Here is a 20,582-nt window from a genome sequence, read left to right as displayed (position 1 = left end):
TGCTTGAATACCAGTTTGCATGTTATTTAATGCTTGCAAAATGTGATTTTTAACAGTTGTTGTTTTTTAAGATGTGATGTGGTGCTCGTGTGGGCAAAGCCAGTTCGAATCTGGCTTGCAACATTTCCATATTCTGTTCCCTCATCATTTACCTTCATACACTGTCCGTAAAAATAAAAAAGTTTTAAAAACAATGAATAAAAATAATAATAACCAGATTAACCTCATCAGGCAGTTTAGAAATAGAATTTATCAAACTTTATCTCTCTTTATCTTTCTCTCTCTCACTCTCACTGACACTGTGATGCAAATGTGTATAAATGAGCCAATAAGGCACAGAGGGTTTTGGGTTAAAATTGCGTCAGGGCGAGGCAGTGTGAGGACATGAGAGTGAAATGACTGTCAAAATGAATATTACTTATCGCAGATTAGCATACATTAAATATGAAACACAGGAGAGGTTTGACACTACAGAAGGAAGAAGTAGTGATAAAGAAAACAGGTATGGCAGTAAAGGAAAGGGAAAAAGAGCGATGAAGATGATTTGAGCAGATGAAAATTATTGCATTTGGAAATGTGTATATTGAAAAGGAAACCAAAAGTGAAGAGAGGACAGCACAGCCCACTGGAAAGAAAAATCACAAATCAGATCTCTTTAATATCTCAATTGTGTTTCACAGACAGCAGTAAGATTAAACGGAGAGCAAATGGGGATATTTCTCCATTCAGATCAGATGATCAGCTGTTTCTCATATGAAAAAGACCCCAGTAATCTTTCAGAAGTGTGCTCAGATTTGCCAAGATAGCAAGCCTGCAATCAAAAATCTGAGATTTCAACATGTCAATATTGAATAAATACTATAAATATGAATATGTTTTCAATCATTCAAATTAAAATCAATCATTCAGATTTATCCAAGACCAAATGATTTGATCTCAAATGATCTGATTCTACTGTATATCAACTATTAACTCATTTGTATCTATTTAAATTTTTCTTAAGGAATTATTATAGGACAAACATCTGAGACAAAGCCATCTGACATTTAAGAACTCCACTAACTATGAAAGAGCAACCTCTGAGCAATACAATTTTACTTTGGGTAAGAAAGCAACCAAACAAACAAACAAAAAAGCCACAACAATGACGCATGAAACACACGCATGCATAATATGCACCATATTTACAGAGGAAATCCAGAAAAAAGAATGCAGTGAGATATACGCCACAACAAATAGGAGAAAATTACAAATAATGTGACTTTCTCCATGGTCTCTACCAGGAAGATACCCACACACACTACAATTATTACTCTCTCTTTCTTTCTCTGTCTGTCTATTTCTCCCTCTATCTCTCTCTTTCTGCCATCAGTCGGTGGTTATTAATGACCCCAGCACCCCTCTGTGAGCACCCCATTTATAAAACTCAGCGTTTTAATCTCTCCCAGTTCGTGTTACTCCCCCGCGCTCCCTCAGCCTCCAAACACACTCATTCAGCGACTGACACCTTTATAGGGGACTGAGAATGCACTGGCCAGTACTTACAGTTCAGGCGTCTACCTAAATCTGGGCACAGTTATGCATTTTTTTAACTCAATTCTTTCTCACTCTATCTGTGTGTGACTTAACCAGTGCCAATCAAAAAATAATATAATTAAGTATAATTTTCACACATATGGTTATCTACCATATGCTACAACCTTTACATTTTGTGCTAAAAAAGAAAATCATAAAAGGTTTATTGTGATGACTAGTATTTACCAAAATATATATATAGTAGTTACTATGGGTATTATTTATACAATCTATGTTTGCATTACATTACTAACTACATTTACAAGATTGTTCCAGTGTGATCAACTTGCGCGGCAGCACAACTGACAGAGCACAGCGCTTGCACTGTAAAGGACCGCGATACAAGTCCTGAAGACCATGAAAATGTCATATTAGCACCAAAACATTACGTGGTTGCCACCAATGGCATCTTCATCTCACATTGGCTTTTAGGTTTTGTTGATTTAAAACTTGATTAACTTCATCATCTTTTGGGGAGAAAATGTAACTTGTTTTTAGTGCCACTCAACAGATATTTCACCTTGGAAATGTTGTAATCCATGTAAGGAGCCACTTAAAGGGAAAGTTCAACCAAAAATGAAAATTCTCTGATCATTTACTCACCCTCATGCCATCCCAGATGTGTATGACTTTCTTTCTTCTGCAGAACACAAATGAAGGTTTTTAAAAGAATATATCAGCTCTGTAGGTCCACACAATGCAAGAATTTTCAAAAATCCAAAATTTTCAAGCTCTAAAATCCACATAAAGGTATCATGAAATAATCTATAGAACTCTAATGGTTAAATCCATGTCTTCAGAAGCAATATGATAGGTGTGGGTGAAAAACAGATGAATATTTAAGTCCTTTTTTTTTATCATAAATTCTCCTCCTTGCCCGGTAGGGGGTGATATGCATGATGAATTTGAATCACCGAAAAGACAAGAATAATAATGTGAAAGTGAATGTGAAGTAGAGAATGATTGAGCAGGGAGGAGAATTTATGGCAAAAAAACAAAAACAAAACGTAAATATTGATCCATTTCTCTCATCCCATCGCTTCTGAAGACAATGATTTAACCACCATCGCCTGGAGAACTTAAGGTTGCCCTTATGTATATTTTGGAGCTTTACAATTTTGGCAACCATTCACTTAAATTGTATGAGCCTTCAGAGCAGAGATATTCTTCTAAATATCAGTGACTATTCCTTTAATGTCACTTTGCAAAAATGTCACAACAGTCATGTAATTTACATGAGATCAAGCTCCTCATTGGATAAAAGTATCTGCTAAATGAATAACTGTAAATTTGTCTAGAAATCTTGGCTATAACCTGCTAACAAAGATCAAGTCTTCTAAGATTTTACATAATGATCATAGAAAACTTTAAGCTTCAATGAGTCTGCATTTATTCAGTTTTACTGGGCCAATCCTATGGCCTTTACAGCTCAGCTACCATTAAAAGTTACGCCCCTAGCAAGTTGTCTTTATCAATTGTCCAGGTCTGTCTGGAATGGTGCCACTCATGCAATACATGCCACCCCCCTCTCCCCCTCCCCCTGTACTGGATCCTTGGCACGGTATGCATTAATTAATGCATATTTCATTTAGCATGCCTGTGCTGTGCTGCATAGTGCCCTGCACTCATTCATTTCCCGGGGGAAATTATGTTATACATCACCCCTGTGTGTAGAACACACTACATATGCTCCAGAAGCATGCGCACACCTTTGAATTCCCAGGATGACACTGGAACCATTGAACGCCTGAGCTGCTTGCAGCCATCGGGCGCTCACAGCCTGAGGGATAATGCCCCGTTGCACACCACTCTTTCCGAAGGACGCCAGGTAAAGCCAGATGGAAATTATCACTGGCACGGTAAGCAACAAACGTGTTGTCCGTGAATCACAATCACGCTGCCACTGTGACAACTCTGTTAGCATCTACACTCACCTAAAGGATTATTAGGAACACCATACTAATACTGTGTTTGACCCCCTTTCGCCATCAGAACTGCCTTAATTCTACGTGGCATTGATTCAACAAGGTGATGAAAGCATTCTTTAGAAATGTTGGCCCATATTGATAGGATAGCATCTTGCATTTGATGGAGATTTGTGGGATGCACATCCAGGGCACGAAGCTCCCGTTCCACCACATCCCAAAGATGCTCTATTGGGTTGAGATCTGGTGACTGTGGGGCCCATTTTAGTACAGTGAACTCATTGTCATGTTCAAGAAACCAATTTGAAATGATTCGAGCTTTGTGACATGGTGCATTATCCTGCTGGAAGTAGCCATCAGAGGATGGGTACATGGTGGCCATAAAGGGATGGACATGGTCAGAAACAATGCTCAGGTAGGCCGTGGCATTTAAACGATGCCCAATTGGCACTAAGGGGCCTAAAGTGTGCCAAGAAAACATCCCCACACCATTACACCACCACCACCAGCCTGCACAGTGGTAACAAGGCATGATGGATCCATGTTCTCATTCTGTTTACACCAAATTCTGACTCTACCATCTAAATGTCTCAACAGAAATCGAGACTCATCAGACCAGGCAACATTTTTCCAGTCTTCAACTGTCCAATTTTGGTGAGCTCTTGCAAATTGTAGCCTCTTTTTCCTATTTGTAGTGGAGATGAGTGGTACCCGGTGGGGTCTTCTGCTGTTGTAGCCCATCCGCCTCAAGTTTGTGCGTGTTGTGGCTTCACAAATGCTTTGCTGCATACCTCGGTTGTATCGAGTGGTTATTTCAGGCAAAGTTGCTCTTCTATCAGCTTGAATCAGTCGGCCCATTCTCCTCTGACCTCTAGCATCAACAAGGCATTTTCGCCCACAGGACTGCCGCATACTGGATGTTTTTCCCTTTTCACACCATTCTTTGTAAACCCTAGAAATGGTTGTGCGTGAAAATTCCAGTAACTGAGCAGATTGTGAAATACTCAGACCGGCCCGTCTGGCACCAGCAACCATGCCATGCTCAAAATTGCTTAAATCACCTTTCTTTCCCATTCTGACATTCAGTTTGGAGTTCAGGAGACTGTCTTGACCAGGACCACACCCCTAAATGCATTGAAGCAACTGCCATGTGATTGGTTGTTTAGATAATTGCATTAATGAGAAATTGAACAGGTGTTCCTAATAATCCTTTAGGTGAGTGTATATTGGACATATGCTGATTATAATCAAATGCAAAATCGGATTGTAGGATACATATTAAATAGCCGACATATGCACACATGTGAACGTGCATCAATCAATAAAACAGTGTATTTTCAAAGAAATATCAGCCAATTTGCATGTCCTCGTTCGTGACCATCCAATTCTACCAAAATGTTCCTTTAATTTCCATTTAAAATCTGTCGATCTGTCGTAGATCGTATAAGAAAACGCAGAATTTGTTTTTTTTCGTGAACTTTCTTCTGGACTCTATTACACATTTTGCGTTTATAAATGTATCTTTCTCAGATCATATTTAAGAGAGTGATGGCATATCTATTATAATCTGAAATTCAACATGTTACTTTAATATACTTAAATTGTTCTTGTCAAGATCAGTACTTCAGTGTTGAACTTGCTGAATAGACCATTTCAAATACTATTCGTCAGTTTATGAAAGTGACGTCATTGTTCCTTGAACATTTCCTAATAGTTATCATACTCATTCAAAAACAGCAGCGGGATGCGCTTCATTCATAGTGACTTTAACACTCAGGTGGTAGAGCGGCTCAGCCACTAATCATTGTGTTCTTTTGTGTTTAGATAGGTGAAACCTTTGTTGTTAATTATTGTCCCAGTTATATTGTTTTTTTGTTTTTTTAAGATGTGACATATCAAGATCTGTCCAGGGACAGCAGATGTAAAATAGCCTATTGGCTAATTCTGGCACACTGTACATTTAATTATGTGCATTGTCCCCAGCTTATAAACCTGAAATGAAAAAAAAAAAAATGAAATCGCAGGGTTGGCGGTTCGATTCCTGGCCCACATGTCTCCATATGTCTTTGGGCAAGACACTGAACCCCAAGTTGCTCCCAATGGCAGGCATGAAAACTCTGGTGTATGAGTGTGAATGTGTGTGTGAATGGGTGAATGGGACACAGTGTAAGGTGCTTTGCTAACACGATTGTCATAACATTTTATTATTAAAATCTGGACCATGTCGTTCCGTGGCATTATGCTCGCTGGATGCCTGTAATTAATGGAAGTTAGAGTTTAAATCTCCAAAAAACAACCACAAATGGATGCATAAACTGCTGCAGGGAAGCGAGATGGCTGCATACATGCAGTACTAACAACTGTATTACACATCTTATCTCTGGTAGGTGAAAGAAATTTAAACCAGCTAATTGTGATTTTGATAGGAGGAGCTCTAAAAGTGCCTATAGATCTCCCCCGTTATAATGAATGAAGCTGTGCAAGTCATTTACTATTACATTTAGTCATTAAGCAGATGCTTATATCCATAACGACTCATAAATTAGGAACATAAAAAAAAGAATCCTTACCTCGTCCGCAGGTCATGCAGACAGCTTAATTTATTGGCTTCATTGATTATAATAGGAGTAATCCAATATTCCCAATCTCTCCTCTGACTAAATAATTGTGAGCCTCTAAACTATGATACAGTTTCATTGCCTCTCTCACATAGATGCTTAGTAAGTCACTTCAGGTAAATATTTGATGTTCTTTGAGAAAATATGTTAACTTATTCCTTATTAAATGGATCTGCTCCCAGGCCAGTAGTGCTTGGTGGTGGTGGGGGCGTGGTCGAGCGCCGCCTTGTGAATGGAGAGCGATATAGGGAGATGAGAACGGTAAGGATCATCACCTGTCAATGATTGTCTCTAACAGTAGTTTTTCATTGCAGTGAGTGTTGGAGACGGATTTAAGAGTGAGCCAGACACCAATGAGAGACCAAGAGAGAGAGTGTGGCAGAACTCACTGCCTTCCCTACGAAGGAGGAAGTGGGAACCGGGTGAAAACTTCACGTAGGACTTTAATTACAAACAGGTCACTCAGACACAACATACAAAGTGCTATCTAGCACACACATGGCAGCACACACACACACAGCTCTGTGTGATGCTCACACCGTTGACGTTCCTGACCCAATGCAGAATGCACACGTTTGCGAGCTGAGCTCGCTCTCTTGAACTGGTGTCTCTGTATCCCTCTCCTGGCTGATTGGGGTAAATCAGCACCAAGCATCGATCCTCATGGCCTGGCCACGCTCTCCTCCTCGTCACATGTTCTAATTCCTTTGTTATTGTTTATATGCTTGAAATGGTCTATATACCTATACAGCAAGATCAGATATCCAGATAATAATACATTTGCATACAGTGAAAGACAAAAGACAGATATGGTCAGGAAATGCTATCTATCTGACTTGTAAATACACTGAAATGTATGTGCATTCTAAATATCACATGCAAAATATTCCAAGACATTAACTGATTTAATCAACAATGAAGATGTTTGTTCTAGGGCTAATGTTTGTGTGATATTCCTACAAATGTTACAGTTATAATCAGGTCTTAAAGAACAGTTACAGGCTGGGGTTAAATTGTTTCAGAATAGTCCAGAACACTGTTCCAGCACTTCCAGCATGTTGGTCAGCTTCATTAATGCTGAATCATCCGCAAAGAGCAGATACATTACGAAGAGAAGATACATTTGTTGTCATGCTGGGTACACCTGGGAGATATGTGTTCCATTGTTATTGCAGGTTTGTCAGTGTTGAATAGTGTTGGCCTTAGACTTACTTTCAAAGCCTGAGTCAAATATTCTGTTTGGTTTCAAAGAATTGGTTAAAATTGGCTACTTCCCCTATCCTAATTTAATGTGCAGTCAAAAAATTGCAGACAGTTTTGTGGAGATCGTAGGCAAATCGGCGCTCGCTACCATGAGCGATGATCGCAATGTATGAACTATCAAAGACGCGATCTGAGAGAATCATCGATGCATTCCGATGTCAGCAAGATATCTAGAATGTTGAATATCTGACCTGTCTGCGATTCCAAATCGTGCAATGTGAAATATGTTTTGACTGTATACAACTACAGCATTGACCTAGAGACAACTAGAGAGCAAGAAAAAGGGCATAGGAAGTTTCAGTGGGAGGAGTCCTGATGTACCTGCAACAGAACATCAACTAGCATGCTACGATATCAAGAAAGTCTCATCTGACCAAACAAATGGAGGAAAAACTATTGGAACATTGACAGGATAACCAGTACATATTTGATGTTTCCTATGAAATCTACCACAACCGGGTGGAGAAAGAGAAGAGTTGGAAAGAAATTGCAAATTCTCTTGGACAGTCAGGTAAGGAAATATGTAGATTTTTCAGTAGGAGGTACTGTTTCATCTTATAACCAATAAAATACATGATGCCTTTACACATTATGTAAAGGCGATTAAAAACATACACATCATATTCTGAAATGCATAACGTATGATCATGCATTTGTTTTTGTATCACTTCTCAAGTGGACTCAAGAGTCCAGGCAGAGTCGTCGGGGATTCGTCAGTAGTAAAATGTTTTGAAATGTGTTCACCCCTGTCGCCGATTCATTGTGTAATATGAAAATGCTACGACTTCCATGACAAGACAGACAGTTTATTCTGTTGAAGCAATGTTTTGATAGAGTCACACTGTTTACACTCTTCATTAAGTCAGTAAATGGATTACTTGCTCAACCAATGGCGTGTATTCTGCGAAGGCCAATCTGTTTGTCCAACCAATAATAGACATGGAGATTCTTTAGGAAACAGTTTAAAAAAAAGTAATTAGGTGTGTTTGACTACATGCAGTTGTAATGGAAGCCAGCTCTTACATCATAGCTTTGCTCAATGTGTAAACCCCACTCCCCTGGCCTCATAAGGCGCACTAGCGACTGACGTTAGAGGCTGTAGCCTTCAGCCTCCTCGTTAGCATGCCCTCCTACTTTGTGATTGACAGATGTGGTGCGTTTTCTCATGGACAACAGAGAACAAGCTCTGAACTTAAATAAGCCTTGCACGCTTCCAAATACAGAGATAAGGTGCTCTTACTGTACAGATCTAAAGATCTAAATTCTTTCTACACTGAAAATACTGTAACTACACTGAACAAAGAATCCATTCAGGACATTAAAATGCTGTGAATTAGCGATAGTAGGTGTTAATAAAGCATGATCTTACTTCTTTTTATTCAGCATAATATACACCGAACAGCCACAACATTAAAACTCCCTGCCTAATATTGTGTATGTCAAAACAGCACCAACCTGCATCTCAGTATAGCATTCCACAATTGTACAGAGCGTTTATCTGAGTTACCTTAGCCTCTCCGGGAACCAGCACCTTATCGTGGTGGAGAGGTTTGTGTGCCCTTATGATCCTGAGGGTTGTGTTGTCTGGAGCCATGTGCTCCTGGTAGGATCTCCCAAGGCAAAGTGGTCTCAGGTGAGGGGCCAGACTAAGAATGGTTCACAATGACTCATGAATAAAACGGCAAGAGGAGGAGTTACCCTGCCCGGAGGAAGCCCGGGGCCCCCGTCTGGAGCCAGGCCCAGATGGAGGGCTCGTCGGCGAGCGTCTGGTGGCCGGGCTTGTCACGGAGCCCGGCCGGGCACAGCCCAAAGAAGTGACGTGGAACCCCCCTCTACATCCCTTGGGCCCACCACCCATTGGAGGAACTGCAGGAGTCGGGTGCGCTGCCATATGGGCGGCAGCGAAGGCCGTGGGCCTCGACGGACCAGACCCGGGCAGCAAAGGCTTGCTCTGGGGACGTGGAATGTCACTTCACTGGGGGGGAAGGAGCCGGAACTAGTGAGGGAGGTGGAGCGTTACCAGTTGGATCTGGTGGGGCTTACATCGACGCACAGTTTTGGCTCTGGATCCGTACTCCTGGATAGGGGATGGACTCTATTCTTCTCTGGAGTTTCCCAGGGTGTGAGGCGACGGCGGGTGTGGGGATACTCACGAGTCCCCGGCTGAGCGCCACTACGTTGGAGTTTACCCCGGTGGACGAGAGGGTCGCCTCCCTACGCCTACGGGTTGTGGGGGGGAAAACTCTGACTATTGTCTGTGCATATGCACCAAACAGCAGTTCAGAGTATTCGGCCTTCTTGGAGACCCTGAATGGAGTCCTGAATAGGGCCCCGTTGGGGGACTCCATAGTGATGCTGGGTGACTTCAACGCACACGTGGGAAATGACAGGGACACCTGGAAAGGCGTGATTGGGAGGAACGGCCTCCCTGATCTGAACTCAAGTGAATGTTTGTTATTAGACTTCTGTGCTAGTCATGGATTATCTATAACAAACACCATGTTCGAACATAAGGATGCTCATAAGTGTACGTGGTACCAGAGCACCCTAGGCCGAAGGTCGATGATCGATTTTGTAATCGTGTCATCGGATCTGAGGCCATATGTTTTGGACACTCGGGTAAAGAGAGGGGCAGAGCTGTCAACCGATCACCATCTGGTGGTGAGCTGGGTCAGGGGGTGGGGAAAGACTCTGGACAGACCTGGGAAGCCCAAGCGAGTAGTGCGGGTGAACTGGGAACATTTGGAGGAGGTCCCTGTCCGCGAGATCTTCAACTCACACCTCCGGTGGAGTTTTTCAGGCATCCCTGCGGAGGTTGGGGACATTGAACCGGAGTGGGCGATGTTCAAAGCTTCCATTGCCGAAGCCGCGGTGGAGAGCTGCGGCCTCAAGGTTTTAGGTGCCGCAAGGGGTGGTAACCCTTGAACACCGTGGTGGACACTGGTGGTCAGGGAAGCCGTTCGACTGAAGAAAGAGGCCTTCCAGGATTTGTTGTCCCGGAGGTCTCCGGAGGCAGTTGCAAGGTACCGACAGGCCCGAAGGGCTGCGGCCTCGGCCGTGAGGGAGGCAAAGCAGTGGGTGTGGGAAAAGTTCGGAGAAGCCATGGAGAAGGACTTTCGGTCCGCACCAAATGCTTCTGGAAAACCGTCTGCCACCTTAGGAGGGGGAAACGGGGAACCATTCAAGCTGTATACAGCAAAGATGGGACGCTGTTGACCTCAACTGAGGAGGTTATTGGGCGGTGGAAGGAACACTTTGAAGAACTCCTAAATCCAAACACGCCCTCTATGGTAGAGGCAGAGCCGGAGGATGATGGGGGATCAGATTCTATTTCCCTGGGGGAGGTCACTGAGGTAGTCAAACAACTCCGCAGTGGCAAAGCCCCGGGGATTGATGAGATCCGACCAGAAATGCTGAAAGCTTTGGATGTGGAGGGGGTGTCATGGATGACACGCCTCTTCAACATTGCGTGGAAATCTGGGACAGTGCCTAAGGAGTGGCAGAACGGGGTGGTGGTTCCCCTCTTCAAAAAGGGGGATCAGAGAGTGTGTGCCAACTACAGGGGTATCACACTTCTCAGCCTCCCTGGTAAAGTTTACTCCAAGGTGCTGGAGAGGAGGGTTCGGCAGATTGTCGGACCTCGGATTGAAGAGGAACAATGCAATCGAGTGTGAAGCAGCTGGGATGAGGATTAGCACCTCTAAATCTGAGGCCATGGTTCTCAGCAGGAAACCGATGGAGTGCGTACTCCAGGTAGGGAATGAAGTTTTGCCCCAAGTGAAGGAGTTCAAGTACCTCGGGGTCTTGTTCTCGAGTGAGGGGACAATGGAGCGGGAGGTTGGCCGGAGAATCTGGGCAGCGGGGGCGGTATTGCACTCGCTCTATCGCACCGTTGTCACGAAAAGAGAGCTGAGCCGAAAGGCAAAGCTCTCGATCTACCGGTCAATTTTTGTTCCTACCCTCACCTATGGTCATGAAGGTTGGGTCATGACCGAAAGAACTAGGTCGCGAGTACAAGCGGCCGAAATGGGCTTCCTCAGAAGGGTGGCGGGCTTCTCCCTTAGAGCTCAGTCATCCGTGAGGAGCTCGGAGTAGAGCCGCTGCTCCTTTGCGTTGAAAGGAGTCAGTTGAGGTGGTTTGGGCATCTGGTAAGGATGCCCCCTGGCCGCCTCCCTAGGGAGGTGTTTCAGGCACGTCCAGCTGGGAGGAGGCCTCGTGGAAGACCCAGGACTAGGTGGAGAGATTACATCTCCACACTGGCCTGGGAACGCCTCGGGGTCCCCCAGTCAGAGTTGGTTAATGTGGCTCGGGATAGGGAAGTTTGGGGCCCCCTGCTGGAGCAGCTGCCCCCGCGACCCGACTTCGGATAAGCGGTTGAAGATGGATGGATGGATGGATGGACCTTAGACATTCACTTTCAATTGTACTTTCACTTGAGTACAGTTTTTGGCTACTCTAATGTTACATTCACCCACTAAACCTCACTCCCATCTGGAGAGAGCTGCCCAGATGGGAGTGAGGTTTAGTGGGTGAATGTAACAGGAGCCAGCTTTTACTTAATAGCTGTTCGCTATGTGTCAACCTCACCCCCCTGGCCTCAAGAGGTGCACTAGCAACTGACGCTAAGGGCTGTAGCCTTTAGCCTCTTCGTTAGAGCGCACGCCTGCCATTCCAGCTGGTTTGAAGCCCATTTGGAGCGGGTCGAGCAGGACTGGTTACACAGTGCTGCTCAGATCGATCAGCACCTGACTTGAAGCAGTGAATGTCCACTGCGGCTTCACTGTGATGTATGCCATTAAAGTACCAAAAGAGCGATTCGAGACCAGCTGAGACCAGCCGACTGGCTCAGTCGGCGCAGTTACTCCAAAGCAGCAGCACAAGTTCTGATGATGACACAGCTTATTGGCGATTGCTAAGACTCACCAATAACAACGGTGACGTGTGCTTCATGAGCTGAGTTCGCAATGGCACTATACATACTACTCTTTGAAATTCTGCTATATCAATCTATGGTAGAAATAGTAAGAATAATGTGGAAGTATGCCATAGCTAAGGTTTTAAAGTAATTCACCTTCAGTTCCACGAAACACTCACAAATCAGTGCATCATGTTTATATCATATTATATTAAGTATATCATAGTATATGGTAAATGGTCTGCACTTATAGAGAACCAATTTAAACGTAGCTGTTTTCAAAGCACTTTACACTGCATCTCATTCACCCATTCACACACACATTAAAACACCAATGACCAGATGGGAGTGAATGTAACAGGAGCCAGCTGTTACATAATAGCTGTGTGCTATGAGTAAACCTCACTCCCCTGGCCTCAAGAGGCGCACTAGCAACTGACGCTAAGGGCTGTAGCCCGCCGGCCATTGACAGCAGAGCTGCCATGCAAGGCACTAACTAGCCTGCCATTGGGAGCAATTTGGGTCAATGTCTTGCCCAAGGACACTTCAGCATGTGGAGTCGTGTGGGCCGGGAATCGAACCTCCAACCCTGCGATTAGTGGACAACCCGCACTACCACCTGAGCCACAGCCCCAAGTGTTTATTTTATGTCAATTTCAAAACTCTGTCAATCTGAATTCCACTTTGTCAGCATTAAAGAAAGCAAACATTGTGTGATCTTCCTTGAATGATGTAGGTCCAGCACATAACAGGAACGCAAATGTTCTTAATGGCTATCTTTTCAACTCCTCCCCTGATTGCAACCAGCAAATCTCGCTGACCCGTAGGGCAAGGCACATTTCTAATCAAACACACCTATTACTTTCACATTTCTGTTTGGTGACCCCAGTGGCACAGAAATTACACAGTTCAAAACAGCTTTAAAACATTAACCTAAGTTGACCTTAACATTTGATCAGCATTGATATGGTACATATAAGTCTATATTCAAATCTAACAAATTTTTACATGTGCTATAACAGCACTTATGTAGGAAAACGTATGAGATGATGTTGAAGCCAATTTAACCAACTACATAATCTGTACTATCTGTAATACCACAGAAACAGAATCTTCTTAAGGACACTTAGACCCCATTTCCACCTGGTATTAAGATGCGTCTCGGGTGATCCGATCACATGTGCTCAGGTGAGACACATCACTGTTTACACCTGGTCATTTAAATGTGTCTTCTGTGATTGGACTTTGAGGAAAGGGACTCTGTTTCATGATGACATACATCAATCACTTTGTCAGTGTGTTCCTGCTTGATAATAAACCACAACAAAGTCAGGAAAAACAAAGCAAGCGAAACGGCTCCCAATTTCTCACTGATGCAGCTGAAATTTATTCTAAGCACAAAAGCAACATTTCGAGCAGAATTGTCCATTATTGTAGTGGATTAGTTGTATTAATCTGAGCTGCAGATGTTCATGCTTCTCATAAGTGTCCCTGCATGTTGATATCAGACACACTGAAGAAGATCTGTGAAGTTGTCATGCTTGTGTATCCACTTTTTTATTTTTCAGATCGTTCGGTTATTTCCTGTTAATTTGCTCACAACCGGCAAAGTTTAAACAAAGTTGTTTTAGAGCAATGGTTGATTGACAGGTGAGGGGTGGTGCTTTGCTGCTGCCGGGACGCATACAGGATAGATTAGCGTTTACACCTCAAATGTGATGTGTTCAGATACATTTTTGACTACATACGTATGTGGTTTTTGTGATCCAATCACAAAACGTTTTAGATCCTGTTTAGACCTGTTTTTAGCGCTGACCACATGTGATCCGATCACCAAAAATGCATTTTAAAACCAGGTGGAAACAGGGTCTTACCACTGATGACTTTGTAGAAATTAAAGGGTCTTTTTTCCCCTAAACAGCACTGAGACGGCAGAATTTTAGCTCTTTCTCCCTCTTTCTTTTCAAGAGCCATATGGGCGGACAAGTTTGAATCGCAGGCAAAGCTTATCAGGGCTAAAGAGAAGCACTAAAGTTGTTTTTGGCCATGGTAAATCACAGAGGGCATGGCTAAACCAAGCAGATGTTAGCATTTTCCTCAAGTCCATTGACTACACCACATGCTAACAAGCAAAAAGATAGCGCCTTGCAGGGAGGGATGAGAGCATTTAGTCATTTCTTATTTCCTCGTCTTCTTAAGTGGTATGATCTGTCTGTTTTTTAAGATAATGGGGTAGAGTTTAAGCTACACTAGAGAGTGAATCACGGGTTCTGTACTAGTGGTTAACAATGCTAGCTGAAATAATGAATGCTCAGTGTGTAATGACTACACAGGAATCCTTTTCGATGCCAGTTTTAAGTGTGGTAATGTGGGTTATGTGTGTGTTTTGGCAAACATCTTTCATTTGAGCAAGCATTTGTTAACCAGTGTTCTTGAGTTAGAATAGTTTGCATAAATCCTTAGTAAAGGTTTATTAATTTCCTGCACATGTATCATTTTTCTAAGCATTAGACAAAATGAGTAAGTTAAATTGTATAAGCATTGTGATTAAATTTCAGGAAGCCCTTATTAATTCCACATATAAATAAGAAGATTGAGAAATAACATTATACATTTTAAAATAAGGTTGTATTCATTACCATTATTTAACGCAGTAGTTAACATGAACTAACGATGAACAATACTTTTGCAGCATTTATTTATCTTGGTTAATGTTAATTTCTTCAAATAATAATACCTTTTACATTAAAAGTTAACATTAGCAAACATTTGTTAATGCATTGTAATCTAACATGAACAAACAATGAACGCTAGTATTTTGGTAAATTAACATTAAAGGAATAGTTCACCCAAAAATGAAAATTATTTACTCTCCCTCATGCCATCCCAGATGTGTATGACTTTCTTTCTTCAGCAGAACACAAATTCAGATTTTTAGAAGAATATCTCAGCTCTGTAGGTCCTATAATGCAAGTGAATGGTGACCAGACTTCTATAACTCAAAAAATCACATAAAGAAACATAAAAGTAATCCATATGATTCCAGTATTTAAATCCATGTCTTCATAAGCAATATAATATGTGTGGGTGAGAAACAGAACAATATTTAAGGATTTTTTCACTCTAAATCTCCATTTTAACTTGAAAGTGAAACCAAACAGAAACCACATGTGAATTTTGGATGTAAAAGTGAAAGTGGAGATTTAGAGTAAAAAATTACTTAAATATTGTTCTGTTTCTCACCCACAGCTATTGTATATCATTTTATGGATTACTTTTATGTTTACTTTTAGGTCTGATCACCATTCACATGCATTGTATGGACCTACAGAGCTGAGATATTCTTCTAAATATCTTTTTTTGTGTCCTACAGAAGAAATAAATTCATACACATCTGGGATGGCATGGGGGTCAGTAAACGATGAAAGAATTTTCATTTTTGGGTGAACTATCCCTTTAACGAGGATAAATAAATGCTGTAAAAAAGTTGTTGTTCTTTGTTAGTTCATGGTCCCTATTAAATTAACTGAACATTTTGTAAAGTGTTACCCATTTAATCATTATTTTTAATCTAATTTATTTTCACTTCACTGTTAAATATATTTCAGTTTAATAATGTGTGATTTAAATGTCTGCTATTATCTCAATTTGTTTTTGCATTTTTAACAACTTACGGCAACAACAACAGTAACTTGTGGTAACTTAACTTCTGTTACTGTATCTACTGTACACTAGCTTCCAAACAACAACACTGTCTTTTGCTGTGACTGGTTGAATAGCATGAGGAGGGATGGTTGATGTAATACTCTGTCAGCCAACAGATCTGAATTTGATTAAATTGAACTGATTAAGTATCAGCCAATCTGATGAAAATTGTTTCTGACTATTGAAGAACTTATCAAACACCATATTAACAGTAGAAAACAGTTTCAAAAGCGTTTAGATCATTATCATAAATTCACAATCACAATTCCCAAAACATTTTATTACTGTTTCAGGACTAAGCCTACTTCAAAGAGCACACATCTTTTGAAACTAGGCACACGTATTGGCATTCAATTGTTCAATTGTGATATCCTATCAGCCTTGTGTGTAACATAAATGTGGGACATTTGTGTGACATATATGTTATCTGTTTTCGAGTGTACCTTTGACGCTGAGCTCAGCGTAGTTGGATACTCCAGACCCCCCATCAGAGCGAATGACGCAGCGGTAACGGCTGTTGCTACGCTGTGACGTGTCCATTACGCTAACAGTGGCTGAAAATCGCCGATGGTTCACCACGCGAGTTACCATGAGAGACGTGTCTTTACCATTCCATTGCTGAAAAAAAAGGAAACATTCATGCTAGTAACCCTAACTAAAGTATGTCATTAATGCAAACACAATATATATATCTTTAATTAAGAGCAGTGTTTCTTGAATGAATGAACTTGGCATTTTAAAAAAAAGTGTCCAGCATTATGCGATGATTGTGGGCGGAAATCACTGGGATTCTGCAAAATGGATATAGATATCTTAAAATGAGTTAAATTGGGCAACTACTAAACAGAGCAATGTTTTGATAGTGCCAAAGAGCCATGGTGTTTACACTTTTTTGGGGAAATCAACATACAAATGGCTTACTTACTTCTCTGCGTATTAAACTGTGAAAAAAATTATGAGCAGAAATGCTACATTTGTATTGCTTTTTTCCATGCATGCGTAGATTTACTATTACAGCGTCTACAGTTATAGAAAACAAAACAATTTCCCTTGAATAGCAAAAATTTGAAAGTTACATGTATTTTACAAGGTGGATTATACTGTAGTGCCACATTAAAACACATTATCACAATCCCTACAAACATCCTGTACACATGAGAACTGGTGTTATTTCTTTGTCTTAGAGCTGAGGCACAGGATAGATCGAGGCTTACAGTCTGCAGTCAAGGGAAAAAGCAATTTTATCCAAGACTTCACGGACACAGACAAAGGCTTAAGGATCTTGCTGATGGAAATCTCCACCAGGTTATTACGTTTTGTCAAGTAATTTTTCTTGAGATAGAAGCTAAAAAATAAATGCAAATAAATATTCTATTAGATGCACACACACACACACACACACACACACACACACACACACACACACACACACACACACACATATTCATGTTGGGGCATTCTTTTCAACACGGTTATAATCAGACAGTACTAAAGCTGCTTTGTATGTGCATACATCAATATTTATAAATTAACCAATTGAATGAATGTGTGTTGTTGTCCCTCTGCATGTGATTTTAAGTAGAGAGAGACCGATATATTGGTCAGGCTAACAAATTGGCTGATAATTGGCCATTTTGAGAATATCAGCCAATAAATTTGTTTGCTTGAACGATTACAGTAATAGAAGTCTAATCTTATTCAGAACTACCAATAGCTTTGTCAATTTCTTTCATTCAATTGTATGAAGTATTCCATTTACGTTTATTCATTTGGCACACAGTTGTTTTTTGTTTGTTTTTTCAAAGCAATTTACAGTACAAAGTATATATTTTATCAGTATGAATTTTCCTTGGGAATCGAACCCATGACATTGCTGTTGCAAGCAGTATGCTTTACCAATTGAGCAACAAGAAAACTGTTCAAAAGTGTTTATAGTGACCATCGCTCACACTGCTCTCAAATTGTGCGCGCACGCGTGTGTGTGTGCATGACTCACCTGAAGCCAGAGTTTATCATGTTGTGACCATTTGCCTCCAGCAGTACATTGAAAGGTTGCGTTCTGTCCCACATTCACCTCTACATTCTGCAGCCGCAGAAAATGTGGCGTCTTGCCTACCAAACAAGCACAGATACCATCAAAAAATTTATTAAAATGTGCATACAAATAAATCAATCACATGTGTTCCAACACTGATGTTTAAATGTACATTGGCACTAAAAAGGTATTTGGAGACTTATATTTAATGGTCATTGCAATAGATACCAAAATTTAACACCATGGGACACTTGCACTCCTATATCCTATAGCTTTTCTCAAAACAAATTTAACGGTAACACTTTACTATAAGGTTCCATTAGTTAACATGAACTACCAATGAACAATTGTATTATTATTAACTAACAATAACAAAGTTTAATAAATTATGTAACAAATATATTGTTTATTGTTTGTTCATGATCCCTAATGCATTTACCAATGTTAACAAATGGAACCTTATTGTAAAGTGTTACCAATTTAACTTTTATAAAACAAAACAGTATGTCTGTTGTTTTATAACGTGAAACATAATTTTGTAAAATGCGTTGCTTGATAAGTTAGCTTGTGCTTTCTTTCTTTAATGTCAATGCTACATTCATGTATAAGTGTGGTGCAAGTGCATAAATACCTTTTGGGGCCATTGTATGTGTAAGTTGGTTCTGTGATGGAGTAATATGGTTTCTGTTTGTTTTACTGATTGTATCAAAGCCAATATAAAGGAGAAATGTGTGTATGACTTGAGTGTAGCAATGACAAGGTGGAAATATAGATATTATTTTGTATTTGCTGAGTGGGAAGTGTTTTAGAAGTTATTAGTCATGGTATTATTCATTCAATAAAGTAATCAGTAAAGTAACTTTACAATTTACAAATTAAGATAAGCAATTAGTAATTTGTAAATGATTACTTTTAACCAGCACTGCTAGTAATTAACCATATTCACACTGTGATATCTAGTTTGCCTGACTTTTATGCTGCTATTTGCTGTTAGAAATAGTAGTAGTAGTATTTTGTATAAATGAGGGCATATCAAAAAGGTTGCCAACCCCTGGGTTAGCCCCATACAATGATGTCATATCCTGCTATAGTTCGACATACTAAAATGCACTATCTCACGAACACACCTCGCAGACTGACACTTTAACAACATGAATGAACCTATTTTTCTCATTTGCACTGGCTTTGCTTTAAAGAGACTGAGAGAGAGCGAGAGAGTGAGTGAGTGAGTGAGTGAGGAGAGAGAGAGAGAGAGAGAGAGAGAGAGAGAGAGAGAGAGAGAGAGAGAAAGAGAGATCTAGGACAATGGACAATAGGCAAGTTTCCCTGTCATAACAAGAATGATGGTTGCCTAAAGTCTGTGTGCACTCAGCTCTACAATCTGCACCACCCCCCAGTCACTTGTTGCCGGTCTCTCTTATTTTCCATCTCAGTCCAGCCCTCGATCCACATGAAGTGGTTCAGTTGACAGACTGAACTCTTACAGTGTAGCCAGCAATGTTTGAGTAAGCAGGCACTGTGTGTGTGTGTGTGTGTGTGTGTGTGTGTGTGTGTGTGTGTGTGTGTGTGTGTGTGTGTGTGTGTGTGTGTGTGTGTGAGCGTGTATTTATCACTTTGTGGGGACCAAATGTCCCCATAAGGATAGTAAAACCCGAAATTTTTGACCTTGTGGGGACATTTTGTCGGTCCCCATGAGGAAAACAGCTTATAAATCATACTAAATTATGTTTTTTGAAAATGTAAAAATGCAGAAAGTTTTCTGTGAGGGTTAGGTTTAGGGGATAGAATATAAAGTTTGTACAGTATAAAAACCATTATGTCTATGGAAAGTCCCCATAAAACATGGAAACATAACAAGTGTGTGCGTGCATGTGTGTTTTTGTGTGTGTGTGTGTGTGTGTGCGTGCGTGCATGTGTGTGTTTGTGTGTGTGCGTGTGTACACTTACGGCACGGGTGGGCAAATACGTGTATCTCATCCACAGCAATAAACCCAGGATGCCCCTGTACAGACACTGCCTCAAAAATAACCTAAACGAGAGCAGAAGGGAGAGAAAATCAAGCGTTTAAATCACTATACTAATATTAAAGGCTATACCATATTTATTAAAAGCAAGAAAGGCACTGAAAAGCTCAAGATCTATAATCTCAACAGGGAAATCCTTGCAAGATTAAAAATAAAGAGAGTTTGCCCTCTAGAAAGACCTGAATACAGTGACCCCAAAACATATTTGGACATTGAAGCCACACTTAAAAATGAAAGATTGTCATTGCATTAGGTGTATAATATCAAACCAAGATGTATTTATTGTACACATAAATAAATAAATGTTTGTTCAATTTGAAGAAAAGTATTTGGACATTTTCTTGTTGTCAAACGTTAGTAGAAAATGTCCATTGTTTATATAATGAACTACACCTGTTGTTATTCTGCAAGGACACCAGTGTGAATTTAAGGGGAACAGACTTCATACATCCACTAAAGGCCTCGATATACTTCATACAAAATCGAAGAACGAACAGGTATGACATTATTTAGAACAAAATC

General features: G+C 40.8%; 1 protein-coding gene across 1 annotated transcript in view; it reads right to left on the bottom strand.

Moving 5' to 3' along the window:
* LOC127653872 (receptor-type tyrosine-protein phosphatase T-like) overlaps positions 1-20,582 on the bottom strand; it is a 322,776-nt gene that overhangs the window by 194,041 nt on the left and 108,153 nt on the right. Inside the window, exons 5-7 of the mRNA XM_052140673.1 lie at positions 19,984-20,065; positions 17,998-18,113; positions 16,445-16,619 (exon numbers count right to left, since the gene is read on the bottom strand). Coding sequence (XP_051996633.1) covers positions 16,445-16,619; positions 17,998-18,113; positions 19,984-20,065 — 373 coding nt within the window. The remainder of the gene's footprint in view (positions 1-16,444; positions 16,620-17,997; positions 18,114-19,983; positions 20,066-20,582) is intronic.

The sequence above is a fragment of the Xyrauchen texanus genome, chromosome 13 (assembly GCF_025860055.1).
Source record: "Xyrauchen texanus isolate HMW12.3.18 chromosome 13, RBS_HiC_50CHRs, whole genome shotgun sequence".
Classification (NCBI taxonomy): Eukaryota; Metazoa; Chordata; class Actinopteri; order Cypriniformes; family Catostomidae; genus Xyrauchen; species Xyrauchen texanus.
The sequence above is the reverse complement of the archived record's forward strand: the minus strand, read 5'-3'. Positions and strand labels throughout refer to the sequence as shown.